The sequence below is a fragment of the Lissotriton helveticus genome, chromosome 7, assembly GCF_964261635.1.
Source record: "Lissotriton helveticus chromosome 7, aLisHel1.1, whole genome shotgun sequence".
NCBI lineage: Eukaryota > Metazoa > Chordata > Amphibia > Caudata > Salamandridae > Lissotriton > Lissotriton helveticus.
The window spans coordinates 156858228-156872770 of NC_136068.1; the positions used below are offsets into that span (position 1 = coordinate 156858228).

Below are 14543 nucleotides of genomic sequence, written 5' to 3' on the forward strand. Positions count from 1 at the left end.
ACCGCCATGTGCTCCCCCGCTTGACAGTTACACACTTACACTTCCCAAAAGGAAACTCAGGAAACATATTTGTGGGAAAGAACTGCTGCAGGTTTATTTCATACAACACAGGTATGACGTTATGGTGGGTCATCTTACAGGCGATCCAAAGCAGGCAGCCCCTCGCTGTCCCGCATGCCTAAGGAGCCATCTTGCACGGCGAGACGATGCTCTGACGGTGCAGCACATTATCATTTCATTATACTCCCGCCCCCCCTGTCAGGGCGGAGCGGTGGGGCACACCCCCGGTCGGTTCAGGCCCCCCGACCGCCCGAAGGACTAACGCGGCGCCGTCGCGGTTTCCCGGAACCTCCTTCGGCTCCAGGTCCTTGGCTCAGGCACCCTTACTGTGCCAGGCAGAGGTACCCTTACTGTACCCTTCTGCCGCAGAGGTACCCTTACTGTCCGTCTGCTTCCAGATCGCCCTGTACTCTGCCACAGCTCTGTAGGAGGCCCCCGTCGATGACAGAGCCCCCCCACCCATCACGCTACTTACAACCTGCCGCTGACAGAGCCTCTTGTATGTCTAGGAGGAAAACATCCATACCCAACCCAGACAAGTGCACCCCATCGCTCTCGTAATACCCTTCAGTTCTTTCCTGTATGAGTGCATGACTAATGAACCCCAGGCCCCTCTTCTCCATGAACTTCTGCATGGACCAGTTGACCCTCCTGCGGGACTGCTCTATTGCAACCAGCGATCGTGCGCCCCTCCACACTTTGCGAGGGACAATTTCTGACCAAAATAGCTCGGTGGCTCCTAGCCTGTTAATTACCGCTGCCACATCCTTCTGCATGGCCTGAATCAGGGCCCTCCTCCCCACCGTGACCAGATCATTCCCTCCTAAATGGATAATGAGGATATTGGGAGGACCGCCCCGTACTACCAGGCATTGTTCAAGCTTGTACTTCAGGTGACCCCATTTCATTCCAGGAAAACCCAACCACAGAATTTGTGTCCTTGCAAAAGCCAAATTCCATCTCTTGGATGTCGCCCATCGTTCCAGCCTGGGAACGTAAGAATGGCCCAACAGTCAGCTGCAAAGAAACAAGACAATGTTCAAGCCACAACTAAAGGAGGGAGAGGACCAAACACCGTCACATTAACACTTTGTTTATTGGTGAACACTGCAAACTCCACTCGAAGACGTGATGTGACATAAACAATATACGTGAACACTGCAAACTCCACTTGAAAGACGTGATGACACATAAATACAGTGACCTGATCATCCAAAAGTTTAGCATTTAATTAACGTAGGTCACATATTCACATATTACTAATCACTTTGTAGATCGTATCTCCCAGCAGCATTTAAGGGCGGATGTAACGCTGGTAGCAAGAGGATGACCACCTTCCTACCCTTTTGACTCCTTCCTCGCCCAACCCGGCCCGAATGCGGCAGTAGCTGCCCCAATCCTGAATGAGTGGCTGGAGAATTTTTGACCTGTCCCTGACAAACCTGCCTCGGCCAAGGCTGCGCCCATTACGCGCTCCAGCTGGAATTTAGTTAGTGGTGTGCCATCAGCATGGATTAGGAAGTGACCTGCCAACAGTGGCCTGATCTTCAAGTACTCCCTAACCGTGGCCACCGGGCAATATCTGGGGTCCTCCTGCGCCTGTAATGTGATTGACACTCCCTTCCCAGCCTGGTCCGTCTTGGATTTCCGAACCCACAGTACCAGGGAATCCCTAGCACAAACATCCATCATGTCCAGGGCTCTCCCCGATCTATCTGACTTGGATTTGGCCACTAACTCGCTAGCTCTAAAGGCGCCAAAGAACGCCAAGCAGAAGGCTGTTGAAAAAAGCTGGGCTTCGAACGCTGAATTGGTCACTGACGGCAAAATGTCCATCATACGCTGCAATGCGGGGAATTCGATCCCTACCCTCTTGTCGGGGGACCTAACCTCCTCACGGGCCCACCCCTTCAATGCTGCCCTAATCCTGAATGCACTCGTGGGATCTTCGGCTCCGCTAAGCTTGGTCTCATGTTTGAGCGCTGCCAGGTGGCCGCACACCCATGAATGTGCCTTGCCCGTCTCCTTTGCCCACACCACAAAAGTCTCCACCTGTTCTACGGGACTTAGAGCAGATGCTCCCAGTGACAGTATTACTGCCCGGAAAGTGGACAGCTGGGCCGCATATCTTCTCCGGGTAGCCTGTGCCAAAGAACGCTGTCCCATCATCTTCAACCGCTCCCCCACTGAAGGAGTCACCAGAGTGTTGCCGGGAATGGTGTCATCGCCTCCCTCGCCTGCGGCCAGGCCTCTCGAAATCGGAGCCACTGAAAGCGAGAGAGAGCGTCAGCTGCCACATTCTTCACACCTTCGATATGCCTTGCCCTGAACTCAGTGTTGCTCCGCAAACCTGCCCTGACTAATTCCCTGAGCAGGCTCAAGACCATTGGACAGTTGGCTGACAACCCGTTGATGGCCTGGACCACGGCCATGTTATCCGACCAAAAGACCACTTTCCTGTTGCCCAGTCCCTCTGGCCATAAATGTAGTGCCACCACTATGGGGAAAAGTTCCAACACTGTTATGTTTGCGGTCACCCCTTTCTTGCGCCAAACGTTCGGCCACCGCATGGCACACCACTCCTCACCAAAGATCACCCCGAAACCTTCTCTACCAGACGCATCTGAAAAAAGGCAAAGTTCCTGGCTGCTCTCCCAAGGTGCCCTCCATATCACGGTGCCATTAAAATTCCTCAAAAATTCATCCCAGATCTGGAGGTCTGCCTTTAACCCAGGACCCAGGCGCACTAGGTGATGTTTCTTTCCAATGTTAGCCGTAGCCTTTGCTAGCCTGCGAGAGAACACCTTGCCTGCTGGTATAACTCGTGCTGCAAAGATCAATTTGCCCAAAAGATTCTGCACCACCTCAAGTGTTGCCTTGCTCCTGCCGACCAGTGACCTAATGTCCTGCCTCAAGTCGCTAACCTTGTCAGCTGGGAGCCTAGATTCCCCTTTAATGGTATCCAGTTCGATGCCCAGGAAAGTGAGTATTTGAGAAGGCCCCTCTGTTTTTCCCGGAGCCAGGGGGACACCCAAATGATCTGCCAGCTCTTCAAAGGCCCGCAAGGCTTCTGTGCACTCTTGTGAACCCTCCCTGCCAAAAAATAGGAAATCGTCCAGATAGTGTGTGACTTGGGAAATGCCATGCTTGCTGTTGAGGGCCCACTGGAGAAAGGAACTGAACGCCTCGAAATAGGCACACGAGACTGCGCAACCCATAGGCATGCAACGATCAAAAAAGAATGCACCCTCCCACTTGAAGCCTAACAAGTGTTGACTATCGGGATGAACAGGCAGGAGGCGGAACGCTGATTCAATGTCAGCCTTGGCCAGCCACGCCCCCTTGCCCATTCTCCTAATCATGTCTATGGCCATGTCCAGTGAGCAATAGGACACTGAACACGCCCCTTCCTCCAGCCAATGGTTGACCGAATTGCCCTCCGGGTAAGATAGGTGATGAATCAAACGGTATGCCCCAGGCTGCTTTTTGTGCACAACTCCTAGTGGTGAAACTAAAAAATTATTCAAGGGGGGGGGGAAGGAAATGGGCCCGCCACCCTCCCCAGATGAACTTCCTTCTTGATCCTATTACCAACAACCTGTGGTAGGTCCCTGGCTGATTTGAGGTTCAAAGCGTCCCTGGAACCCAGAGGCCCTTTGTAAGGTATCCTGAAGCCATCCACAAAACCTTCCGCCAGTAATGTTCGCTCCTTCACAAGCGGGTACAATCGGAGTAAAGGTAAAAAATTCTGCAACACTATGGGAGAAGGGCCCTTGCTCACAATGCCCTACTGGCGTGCTGCGTCCGTTCCCTGTGCTGTGGGGGGGGAGGGGTTCTGGCCGTTGGTACAAGTGATTGCTGCGTGCTGGGCACCACATTTGCTACAATTATGGGCAAACTTACAAGCTCTACCCCAGGTACATGTTCCACCATTGAACAGTCTACAGGTTCCAGAGTTGAAACGTCTCGGTCCGGATCCCTGGCCCCTCCCCCGACCCCCCTGAAAGGGCTGCTGGAAGGAACGCCTCGGGAACTGTTCCCACTTCTTTTTTTTTAATTTTTTTTTTTTTTTTTTTTAAACCTTTATTGCGAAATAGCAGAAGAACAAATACGGGCCCACAACCATCCGGCCGGCCACGATACCATTCGAGGCAATATTGCAAGCAATGCGGCAACTCAGTAGCACATCTACACAAATTGACAATCAATTAGGGTTACACTGGATACCATCGTGTTACTGAGAAACAGGAGCAATGAAGGTTAATTTTAAAGACTTTTTCCCTAATATAAAGCGTTTTAAAATATAGCACACAAAGATAAGCAGAGTCCGTACAATCCTCTTACAACATGAGTTGGCAACATCGTTGAGTGAACATCAGCAAACAGTGAAGTCCCCCCAATCAGCATGGTGGCACAAGGATATATGCAACAGGAACATCAAACAACTGGTATATATCATGTCTACCGTTACCCACCCCGTATCAAACCAACCCGTGGACCCAAATTAGAAACAAGAAAAGAAAAGAGTTGAGAAGAAAGGAAAAAATTTAGGCCCATAGAAACGAAAACGGAAAAAATAAAAATCCCCACCTCCTACCCCCCACCCTACACGCATGCAGGGGCTACGGCCTACCCCCCCCAGCAGTGTGCCTGTCGCCCAATAAAGAACCCGAAATATAGAAACGAAAGTAAGAAAGAAAAGAAAAAGGAAACCACATAAGACCGGAGGAGGGCATAATCGAAATTCTCCCGGACTCCCCGGCCACACATTCGAATTCTACCCCATATATAAAAACAACAGCAAAATGAATCAAGCACAGGATGGAATGGGGAGAATCATCACATATCACAGCAGTACGTGCTGTGGAAGCGCTCCAGACCGAGTCCCCACCGGCCAATCAATCACAAGTTGTAAAAAAGGAATCCCCTAGCCCTGGCCAGTTCGTGGGCGTTTCCCTAAGCATGGCGCCAAAAGAAGACCCGCCCCAGACAGAACAAAGGAACAAAATGGCCACATTCGGTAAAGGAGATGTGCACCAAAACAAAATGGACATCGCCAGTCACAAACAGTTCCATTGACCCAAAGGAGGGGCATCCCCAGGTTCACCCGATGAAATGCAGTACATTGTAGGGATAGCCAAGCCAGCGAGACAAAGGCAACAAGGGGAACAGGTAGCTGTGTTAGCGGCGTCAGAAACAAAAGTAGCGATACCCAGGGTGAGGGCGCAGGCGTCGATAGAGAGGGAAACATTGTAGCGCCGCTTAGGTAGGCGGACTGCAGCCCGCAAGCACCAACACAGCTGAAAGACCGATCCTCTCCGCACTCGTGTACCAGCTCCGTAGCCCAGTCAGAAATCAGCGGAGGCAGATCAGCGCATCGTTGAGAGCAGATTAGTGGCGCCTTGCCCAGAGCTAGTGTAACATCATCAAGCTTCCCACTCAGCACTCGGGAGCACTCGCTCCATACAGATCGCAAATCGGCAAGAGCGGCAAGAACGGAGCCATAAGTTGACACAGGCTGCTGATCCAACAAGTCCGTGGTACGAGACGTGACACACGGTCCAACACACCGCTCAACTCCATGCCGGGCGACACAGTCAGGAGTCGATGAGACACTCACCCCCACAGCCAGAGAGCCAGCCGCCATTGCCACCCCGTCAGGGGATGCACAGGAATGTGGGGGCGAAACCGGCACCGAGAGGCTGGAGTCAAAGCCGCCGATCTTGTCCGGACACGCTAGCAATGGTCAACCCACAGCGAGTGTCATCCCCTTTGCGGCTCAAGGCGGGGGAATACACGGGGGCGATCCACGATAGCCAGGCAAGCGCCAGAATGGGGTCAGCACAGCACAGCCCACCTTCAGCGTTCCACTAGGAGAAAGGAACAGAATGAGCTCCCACTCGGCCGATGTGCACAGGTCGCATAAGGGTCCGTCTATTTCCCTCACAGCAGGCAGCGCGTCTCAGAGTGCCAGCTCCGCCCCAGCTCGACCGTCCGTCGTCGCCCCAGCCGCCTCCGGCGGCATACGGTAACACAGGTCCCGGTTCCAGGGCTACAAAGGCCAACAAACAGTCTCCACACCGGCCGGTTGTACCGCATCCACTTGCGCCGGGGCAGCCCCACCCGGACCAGGTTGTGCTAGTCCTACTGGACCAGCCATGCCGCTGATTGCACTAGTTGCTAAGCCCCCTGCCGCACTCCCCGAGGCAGGCGCTGACCCCGTGGCAGGCAACTGGCCGGCATTCTGAGTGGTGGCTGGGGTGACAAGTGGCGCAGCTGGCAGTGGTACCGCAACTGCGGAAACCTGCAAGCCAGCTACTGCAGTCCCAGGACCGTGTGACCCCACAGTAGTTCCTTGCTGAGCCTACACTTGCATCACTGGATCAGAAGTTGTCGGCCCGGGGGGGGGTGGGGGGGTGGGGGGGGGCATCACTATCTGTGCCGCCGCCACATCATCTAAACATTTTTGAAAGAGTGCCATTAAACCCATCATTTCGTCCATTGTCCTACCCATTTGGGCCAAGTCTGTTAGTCCCGCCGCCGACTCATGCACCACGGCAGGTGTCACAGGTAATTCCACGGGCCTCGCCGCGGGGTGAAGTGGCGTCGCCTGGAGATCGTTTCGAGCTGGCTCGGCCGGAAATTCCTTGCGTGTGTGCTTTCGCTTCCGAGTGGACCTTTGCGTCCCTTCACCTGAGGGGCCCGCCGCATCCTCGGGGGCGCTAGGTCGGCCAGCCTCCTCTTGCCTACGCGCCTCGATGAAACCCTGAGCCCATGCTGGCCCTTTAGCCTGTGCGACTGCCAGAAATTCTGCCCACAGCCCATCTTGTGGTAATGCGGCGCTGCGGGTGCTCATCACGGTGGCTTCTGCCCTTCCGGGTTCCTACGGGTGAGAAAATACGTGAGGTTGTGCCACTCCTTGCTGAGTCTACTGGCAATAAAACACGTGGGGTAGCACCACTCCTTGCTGAGTCTGCTGGCAACCGGATCAGCTGTGCTGACTAGTGCATGCTCCCGTTACTAACACAACCACCGTCTGACTCGCGCCCATGAATTACCTGCTGATATACTTGTTAATCCTATGCGGCTGCCAGTCCTTGCGACGTGTTCCCGGGCGCGACCTGAAAAAACAACACGGAATTACTTATCGTGTACACTGCAATTCGTGATTTAACTGTCTCTGCCGCTCCCCAGTGCACAACGGGCGTGTCAGGCCGTCGCCCGCGCTTCAATTGCAGACCCACTGAACTTGAAATTTACTGCATGCATTCCAAATGAGGCTCGTGGTGAAACAAACATTAAACCCTACCTCGTAGGTGACATAACTTTATCTGTGCAAGCAGGACTGAGGCTCGTAGTTGAAACAAACATTAAACACTACCTCGTAGGTGACATCACATATCTGTGTAAGCAAGTCTTGTGGCTGGAGCCACCCCTTTTGTAAACCTGTACTTATATATGACGTGTCAGTGACCAGGCATATTTGTCATGCTGTCTGTACCAGCCGGAATGTACTCGCTGGACCCCATCTGGAATGGACAATTGAGCCTTGACTGCTAGGCCTAGTCTCAGAATGAGGACTTTTGGAACTTTACACAAAACACACTTCGATTAGGAAAGATGGATAGATTTACTGTGATTGGCTGGTTGCAAGATATTCCACACTTCATTTACAGGGAAAGAATCTTGATGGAATGTGCAGCTCTGTGGGAATGCATGCAGAGAAATTAATTGGAGATTATATTTGGCAATGGATATCTGTCAGCGGACTCATGTCTCTAATGATACTATTGCAGGATCAACGGTGTTGACGAGCATTACATCCCATTTTGGATTCTCACAATTATTTCCCATTCACAAAAGGGGTTGTGAAACTCGTTCCACTTCGCAATTAGGATGGGTCATGTAAGGGACTTGCTCTCCTAATTGTGATTTGCAAGGAGATGTATCTATGACTTCGAATAGTTGCCAACACCTCGAACAGGCTTGTAACTCATTCACACCGGGAAAGCTGTACCACTTAGACAGTGCCGACGGCATGTTGCAAAATTACAGACGTGTCTCAAAATTGTCGTTGGCATAATGCAACTGCTGTATTCGATCTTTATTCCAGTGGATATGCCACCAGGTTCCGCTTGATGCCTCACCCAAACCAACATATAGAATAGTTGGAAACACTCATTAAATATGCATCTGCCGCTTTACAGTTACTCAATTCCTTTGGACATCGTGGGAGAATGTTGCTGTTGAGCTGTACTGGTGGGAATTGTAAGCATTATGGACATCAGTGGCATGGGCATCCGAGAACGATTAGGTGCACACTTAAATTAGCTGAATCTAGGAAGGACTGACTCGTTTGTGTTCAGGTGTTCATGCAAGATTGATTGCGAATTTGTCACATTTGGCTCATGATAAGCGAGTGATGGCACCCTGAAATATCATCAGATGTCTTACTCATAGCTAGCACGGTGTGGCACTCCCAGTGCAATATTGATCAGAACTGTTTTTTGTTTGTCGTGGCAGGGCCCTCTGACCTCTTCTGCCGTCACCACTGTCCGTCCTTAACGTGTGGTGGGACTGGGACTGCACATCACAGGCAGTGGAGGAGGGCGGAAATACCTCTCCCCCAGACGATTTTAACAGTAGTGTTAGGGGGATAAAAAGGGGGGAATGCTGCTGAGGGAAGGCCCTGGCCGCGGCGCCACACCTCTTATGGACGGATTTGTGGTAAGTTTATAATTTACACAGGACTCCTGGTCCTGCAGAGATTCCAAGCTGTCTTAATACTTCTATCTGAGTTCGTTCAACAGGCGTTCTCACATCCGAGCAGCGGACCCTCAATAACACTTAGATAGGTTAATGTATCTGAGGTAGACTGTGATACCTGACGAGGAACGCCGCGCTGACAATGTTTGCTAGTTTGGGAGAACAAAACCTCTATGCCTGGTCCTGGATGTATGTTCCCAACGCGTTTGGTATCAATAGTTGCAGTGTAGCCCTTCTGCAGGCTGGCGACGGTTACACACCACTTCAGACCGCGTGATTGAAGTTATTCATAAACACTGACATTTCTTCAGGATTCCTATGCAGTTTATCGATTATGCGCAGTCTCCCGTCCCAGGACTGAATTCCCATTCCCATGATTACACGATTCTCATAGGTTGGTACTTTAAATGGGCCTTCTCTGCGAAACGTGCCCAGTGCTGGATTTTAGCGTGGGAAGGCGCACTCATATATTGCATCTAATTCCAATGATTACACGATTCTCATAGGTTGGTATTTTTAATGGGCCTTCTCTGCGAAACGTGTCCAGTGCTGGATTTGGGCGTGGGAAGGCGAACTCGCACTTATATTGCATTTAGCGCCCCACAAACGCGAGTCTGCCATGCCGACGAGTCAAGATGGCGTACGGCCACTGCAGCTGCCCGCCCTTGCCCGCCCAGAGATCCTCAATGACCCACTCCCGAGGGAATGCCCGTGATAACCCCCAGGTGTAGCGATGCCCAGGCCGGAGCGCGCGTTGCATTAGCTCATAGGGTGGCACGGGTTCGAGGCTCGGTAGTGGCGCTAGTTAGCGGTCAAGCGGGGCAAGTCACGCGCCTCGAAAGCGGTGTGGTAGGGAAGTCTAGTATAACTTGAACGAGACATCCTTACAGCCCGTTAAAAGCTTCCCCAATACTCATCTCTCTCGTTCGCTGTTCATCGCTCAGATTCGCTAGTTAGTCCCCATTCTCCATGTTCATATTACTTTGCTGTATTGCATTTTTTCTGTTTTAACTAATCATTTGTTGCCTGTACATTTATTATCCTGTTGCTGAGTGTGCTCTGGAGTTGTTCCACTTTTACTCATAGACCGCTCTCCCCGCCCCGGTGGACTCTCTGCTCTGCTTCTAATTAAACACAAATAACTATTTTAAATGTAATAAAGACATTGCTAGCAGCGTTGAGTGAGGCGCGTGGGGCAGGTTTTCGGAAAGCACCTTCACTAGGGGTCGGCTCAGCTCACCTCGCATGCTACAAGGGTAGTCGTCGCCTCACGCGGGTAGCCTGCTAGTTACCCGTATTTGGCGAGTACGATTCCTCCAATGACTGACTCATCCCTCCCAAGTCAATGAAATGAGTGTCGGACACGAGTGATAATAAAATATAAGCCGTGCAGAGACATTTTGTCTTGTGGTGTACCCTTAAAAAATTTGATACAGCGCCTACCGTTTCTTCGGAAGACACATCATAATCTTAGGGAATCCCAATCAACTTTAAAACGACCCTACTATAACGGCCCTTAGACATCAAGAGTCCCCTAGGGTTTGGCGCTGACCCGGGACAGCGGCTACCTCGATGGGCGAACCTCGCAACGCTTCCCGCGCAGGCCTGGAGGGACTACCCGATTCCTCACGCGATGGTTTCGCGCCATTTTTACGTAATCATTTTGAGCCGCCATTGTTAGACGGGAGCTATGACTGCCTACTGTGAATGTTCATATAACTGCTGGCGGCCTTGAGTCCTCATTACCTCATCAAGAGCCTTATGCTTAACCGAGCATTACCATTACGTGACTATGGGTTTCTACCTGCGACTCACTAGTCCCGTGCTGCTTAAGTGGTCCGGCGGCCGCAGCATGCTGGTGCTGGAATGGAACTATTAATCTAAATGGCCGTTATGCTGAGTGACAACAAAGCATGATTTGGGGTAGAGCCAAGGGCTGGTGATGTCGGCCTAGAATTTGGCGCCAACCCGGGACAGTGGCTACTTCGGTGGGTGACCCTCGGAACGTTTCACGTGCAGGCTAACCCGCTCAATCACGCCAAGGTTTTAAAGTTTCAACGCGGCCCGCTGCTAGCTCTCTCCCCCCCTCCCCACACACCGCTACCATATGCTCAGCCCGTCGCCCCACCACCACTAACCCCCCCCGTGCCGATACCACTGGGCCCCGTACAACCTGGTCATGCCCAGGGACGAGGCCGGGGGGAGGCGAGACGGCAGCACATACCTCGTAGCACGACGACCAAACAACGCGGGACGACCGGAACAACGCAGAGCCGAGGGAGAATCCGGCAGGGAGAGAGAGGCGGATTCTCCCTCGGCTCTGCGCTGAGCCGAGGGAGAATCCGGCAGGGAGAGAGAGGCCGAGCTATGGCGCTGCAGCGCTAAATACCGGAGAGGGCGCCCCTCCTCCCAGGTGAGCCCACCCCATTGGCTTGTGATAGGGAGGTGGGCGCAGGGAGGGCGCAATGGGATGCTCTGCTCGCCAGTCGAGTGGGACTAGGGCGCTTCCCCGCCCATGCTCCACTGCGGGTCGCGCGGTCAGCGGCACAGTCCACATCATTTAAGGGGATGATGTAGAGTTTGGTAATAACAGAAAATCCTCTGAAGGAAGTTCCAAATCCGGTGGCGAATAAGATAGGGAAGAGCCTAGATGGGCCACGACAGAATAAAATACCTTTGTTAATGACAAAAGTGTCAATCCAGTGGTCTATCCAGTGATCACAGCGTCATCGAGCCTCAGGATAATGAGAACAGTTTCAGTGGAACATGTTTAAGATAGAAGCTGAAATACTAACTCATTAAAATATGTGAAATTCCACCCTTTGTAACATTATTGTCTAATGTTTCCTCGCCCCGTACTTGCCTGTTGCTCCGCTTTAGCATAGCATAAGCGGGAATATGATTTTGTGTGACATGAGTCCCCAAGAATAAATCAAGCACTGGCAAAGTCGGTAGAATCTGTCGGCTTTGGAAATGTTTTTCAGTTTCCACCGATGGCTGTTGCGCATGTGCGCTGCAGGCACGGTGACTAACTTTGAATGGGGCTATTGATGTAAAAGAAAGAAAGTGCGTGCGCATACTTATGCACTGGCAGGCCCTTTTACTTTCATTTACTCTTACAAGATGTCCAACACCATTTCTTAAATGTTAAATAACTTTACAAGGCTGCCACGAAAAGGAATAGAAATTAGCAGCTTTGTAGCCCTGGGCAGCTTCAGCACCCTTGTAAAACTAATAGAAATAAAGAAAAATAATACATAGATTGGGTGGCAGGAGGGAGTTTGGAAAAATCATGCTACCCAGTAGAAGTGAGCAAGAAGTTATAATAAAGAACAATAAAAAAAAGTAATCAGGATCGTGAATGTGTAGGTATTGCAGGGATGGGAAGTAGGTGTTTGGATTAGCGTGTGGACTGGCACCAGTTTCTGGTGCCGGGCCCTCCTTTACATAAAGAAGTAAAAAAATAAAAATAAATAACAAAACTTGAGGGGGGATAAGAGAGCGAGGAAGGCACTGCACTCACATGGAGCTCTGAAAGACAAAAAAGAAGTCTCTTGTTGTCAGCAGTGGAATGATACAAGTCAGCCAATCAAAAACATTGTTATCAAGCTATAATCCTGGAACAGCAGAAACACAAGAAAACAGAGAAAAGTCACTGAATAAGGAAGATGGAACTGAGATAAACAAGAAAAACATAAAATGAAGAGCCAGGGTATATCCCTAAGCCACACCCATGTATATTGTGCTTTAGATAATGTGTTTTACAACAGGAGGGGCAGTGATTTGATGCTGAAAAGCTAAGTTTTAGAGGAAAGTCAGCAAAAAGGAAGTTTTAGGGATAAATGTAACTAAGAAATTTTGCTGATGGAATTGCATTTTAGTTAAGAGAAACACACAACAACTCATGAAAATGCTTTGTGACTTGGGCCTTTTGTTATTTAGTGTCATACTCGCATGTATCCTATTTTTTCACCTTTGATGCCTTTTCCCTGCATTTGGGACATCTATTCCATCCTTATTACTCAGAAAAATAGCTTTACAGGAGTGTTATTAATGATTCTTGTACTCGTTCCTAAAAGCTCACCATAAGAAGGCAAGGTCACTTATTTCCTTTTTTTTGCGTTAGTGTAATGCGCAGTCCTAAGCCATGTGACGTACTGTTTCATACCTTTTCGCTTGCATTTTACTTGAACCCTCATTCTCGAATTCATTTCCTTACTGGTGAATTTTTCCGGTTTCCTTCCTGGAGCCATATTTTTCTTCTGCCAATATTTTTGATGTCAAATTCCCCACCCCCAAAATGGAATCTAATAAAATCATGGTATGTGAGATGCATTCATGTCGTGAATGAGTTCCCTGCCCAATTATCCCTGTCTTCTACTCTCGACAGACTAAGTCTAGTGGACGCCGGGAACATTGTACGCCTACTTGCTCCCGACATTGGCTTGTTCATCATTGGCATCTTCATAAGAAGACTTTGTAAAAAGCTGGTAAAACCCAATGTGCCTAAAGCCACTCACCACACAAGGAGTCACGAGGATGATGAAGATGAGGTTAGTGTGACATTTTGAATATGTGTGCAACTCGGTTTTGGGGAGCCATTTGGAGAGAAGTTAGTCCAAACACCCCTGGTGCAGATAAGCTTTACAATGTGTGTTTTCTGAGTTTTAAGACTGTTTTATACATCTGAACAACAAATGGGGAATAACATGTGCGACCTGTATTTACACTCATTATAAGTGAGTCATTTCCGCATTTCCCTAATTTGCGGTCAAAGTTCACACCAACTGAAAGCCGCTGGCAAGTAGCGAGCACACACCACAACCGTAATTTGCTCTTGGGTCTAAGGTCTGTGTAGTGGTATAACGAGCCTACAATGCTATTCATGCCTATCTCATGGTCTAAAAGATCACCTTTGTGCTCATCTGCAGAAAATTCATGTGGCTCCAAGTTAGGTGTAAGATGCAGGGGCGTGGCTTCAGGGGGGCGGTGTCTGCCGTGGCAGCTGTAGGGAACAGTGGTGGGGGGAGGTAGGCGTTTATAAAAAATAAATAAAAGATAAATCTTTCCTGATTGTTGCCGGCCGCCATCCACCGCCTCTCCGACGACGCAGGAACCCGGAAGCACACAGGCTCCCAGACTCCCCTAGCCAATCACAACGCTGCTATCTGACCCCTGGTTTTGTGCTCAGAAAGTGACTGGACATGTTCTTCACCCAGACTGTGCATTACAGCCGGTGGAGAAGATGCAACGCATGCATGGTGGTTTGGCTGGCTCAAGATGGCCGGCCAATTCGTCATGCACACTTAAGGTGCATCAACCACTCCTCCTCCCTCTAGGTCACGGGAACCCAGGCCCGCCCGCACTAACCTGGCTGCAGTGCAACTGCAAGCACAATACTAAAAATAAAATGATAATATCGTTCCATGATTATCATTTTATTTGTCCTCTTCCCTGCTCTTACAGCTGTGAGGCGATGCTCCTCCACCTTAGCGGAGGATCTGCTGCTGGGTATTTGGGGAGTTAACACCCCCCTAAAAAATGTATTCTGTAGTGAATAGTTGGGTGCAGGTGCTTTCAGTCGGGTATGGTGGGATGTCTGTCGGATTTCACCCTGGAATTTTACATGCACACAGACAAAAACACACATACACACACACTTTCTCTTTTTCTCATGTCTTCCTTAAAACTTGGTTAGTTTGAAAACAATTGTGTTT

At 50.4% G+C, this 14543-nt stretch overlaps 1 protein-coding gene across 1 annotated transcript in view; it reads left to right on the plus strand.

The window, feature by feature from the left end:
• Positions 1–14543, plus strand: part of LOC144768973 (piezo-type mechanosensitive ion channel component 2-like) — a 700333-nt gene that overhangs the window by 35940 nt on the left and 649850 nt on the right. The window contains exon 5 of the mRNA XM_078652965.1: positions 13217–13379. Within this exon, the coding sequence (XP_078509091.1) occupies positions 13217–13379 (163 nt within the window). The remainder of the gene's footprint in view (positions 1–13216; positions 13380–14543) is intronic.